At 42.5% G+C, this 2,473-nt stretch overlaps 1 protein-coding gene across 1 annotated transcript; it reads left to right on the forward strand.

Annotated features, from left to right (window-relative positions):
* Positions 1-851: 851 nt before the first annotated feature.
* LOC145234714 (uncharacterized) lies at positions 852-2,085 on the forward strand. Its single transcript, XM_080099440.1, has one exon. It carries the CDS (start codon positions 880-882, stop codon positions 1,849-1,851), a length of 972 nt encoding a protein of 323 aa, XP_079955566.1. The 5' UTR covers positions 852-879; the 3' UTR covers positions 1,852-2,085.
* Positions 2,086-2,473: the final 388 nt, after the last annotated feature.

Raw genomic sequence — 2,473 nt, forward strand, 5'->3', positions numbered from 1 at the left:
GCACCCAAGAAGGTTCCCATCCTAGAAATGGTCGGTGCTGCAGAGGCGAGTCTGCTAAGGCTTGGGCCCGACAACGCAGCTGCGGCGGATTTGGCCAGAAGTCGGATTGCGCAGGTCTTAAAGAATTCCACGGCGCCCACTCCAAACTTATCCCCATAAGAGACCCGTGCCCTAAGCGAACTTCGAAAGGATAATTCGGTTACAGTCTTAAAAGCGGACAAAGGGAACTGCACAGTGGTCATGGACAGACAGCAATATGAACACAAGGCACAAGCACTTGACAACACGGTATACCTACGATTAACAAAAAATCCGCTAAAGGGCATAGAACGGGAATTGAACAAGTTCATTTGGAAACTACGCACGGACAACCATCTCACCGACCAGCAATACCGACACCTAAGGAGCACAGACGGACTTCTTCCAAAGTTTTAAGGTTTGCCTAAAATTCATAAAGATAATATCCCTTTGCGACCCATTGTTTCTTTCGTAAACTCACCCACGTATAATTTATCAAAGTTTCTAGCTGCCATAATTTCGCCTATTGTTGGTCGTTCCGATTACACAGTTAAAAACTCTTTGGACTTTTTAGAAAACATTTCGAACTTTAATATCAAACCAAGCGAATGCCAAGTGTCTTTTGATGTTGTCAGTTTGTTTACCTCCGTGCCCACTGATTTGGCGCTCTCGGTCACTCTGGACAAACTCAAACACGACACTACACTACACGAACGCACTGGGTTAGATTTGTCTCACATACAAACAGCATTACAGATTTGCCTCAACGCAACAGTTTTTACCTACAATGGCACAATATACAAACAAATCTTTGGCACGCCTATGGGCTCACCTATTTCAGCAATTATCGCTAACCTCACTATGGAACACATCGAGCACAAGGCACTTGCAACTTTCCACACACCACCACGTCTATGGCTTCGATACGTAGATGACACATACGTCATTATTGATAAAAACATGGTCCACGCATTTCACACGCACCTAAACACCATATCACCAACTATAGCATTCACAATGGAAACCGAAAAAAACGATACCATTGCTTTTTTTGATGTAGCTATCACCAGACAGCCAGACCAAAGGCTCAGCACTAGCATATACAAGAAGCCCACGAACACTGACCGATACTTACACTACACGTCACACCATCCACGGCACCAAAAACTTACAGTCGCAAAAACACTTTACAACAGAGCCACCACTCACATCAGGAATACGGCTGTTCACAAACACGAATGCAAGAACATTGCACGCGTGTTACGGAATAACGGTTTCCCACGTAACTTGCATCACATGACACGTAACACTATCACCTCACAGAACAGACAGTTTAAATCGTTCACTTGCCTACCATACGTCCAGGGTGTATCGGAGCGCCTCAAACGAATCTTGAACGACGCTGGAGTAAAAGTGGCAATGAAACCTTTTAAAACAATTGGACAGTTGCTACCAAAACCTAAAGATGCCACTATACCACAACATCGTACAGGAGTTGTTTATCAGGTCCCTTGTCGTGATTGTGATATGGTATGCATTGGACAAACTAAGCGAAATCTAAATTCACGCCTCAAGGAACACAAAGTGGCAGTCAAAAACATGGACGTCAACAAGTCCGCCTTATGCGAACACGTTTTGGAATGTGACCACCGCATTAATTGGAACGATGCCCAAGTTTTGAAACAAGAACCGAATTGGTCGAAAAGATTGGTCTTCGAAAGTTGCCTCATAAATTCTAATTCAAATGTTTTAAATCGTAACGATGGCAAAAACCTCAGCGCAGTTTTCCGCGACATTTTGCGTCCAACTTCCCCATCAAATATCGTGCATTAGTTACGCGCTGTCATTTTGTAGCACACGCAACTCTTCACGGGAAGCCTTTGTCCTAATGTAATTATTGTGCATCGTATCCCGCTGTTTCCATACATTTTCGTCTCTGTGCCCGCTGTATTTTTCGTTCATTGCTCTGAAGAAGTCCTACCGTTCTGGTGGACGAAACGTCAGCAAATACAAGTTCTTGAAACAACAACTAGTATTTTGTTTACTTTAACACCAGTTGAACGACAAATTTGTTAAATGCCTGTTCACAACTTTAGTTTGTTTGCACATTTAAAACAATACGATTCGGTGCATCTAAAACGTGTTTAAACGGAGCTGAGTGCCAAATTTCACTGATAAACGTGTTTCAGTGATGTAGTTTGGTCTTGTTAATTGAATGGTTTTGTGCGCTTTGGTTAAAAAATGCATGCTCAGATCACATACCTAAAAGTGCCGTTGGACAAACTAGCGATTTTGGGAAAACTGTGAATTAGATTAGAATTAGATCATACTCGATAATTCTAAATTAGATTAGAACTAGAATTACCGCCATTTTGCTCTAATTTGCCCAACTAGACAACTAGAATTATCTAGTATTCTAGTTGTCCAAGTCTGGCGCTTGCTAGCTCCTAAACGC

The sequence above is a fragment of the Phallusia mammillata genome, chromosome 6 (assembly GCF_965637545.1).
Source record: "Phallusia mammillata chromosome 6, kaPhaMamm4.hap1.1, whole genome shotgun sequence".
NCBI classification, from domain to species: Eukaryota; Metazoa; Chordata; class Ascidiacea; order Phlebobranchia; family Ascidiidae; genus Phallusia; species Phallusia mammillata.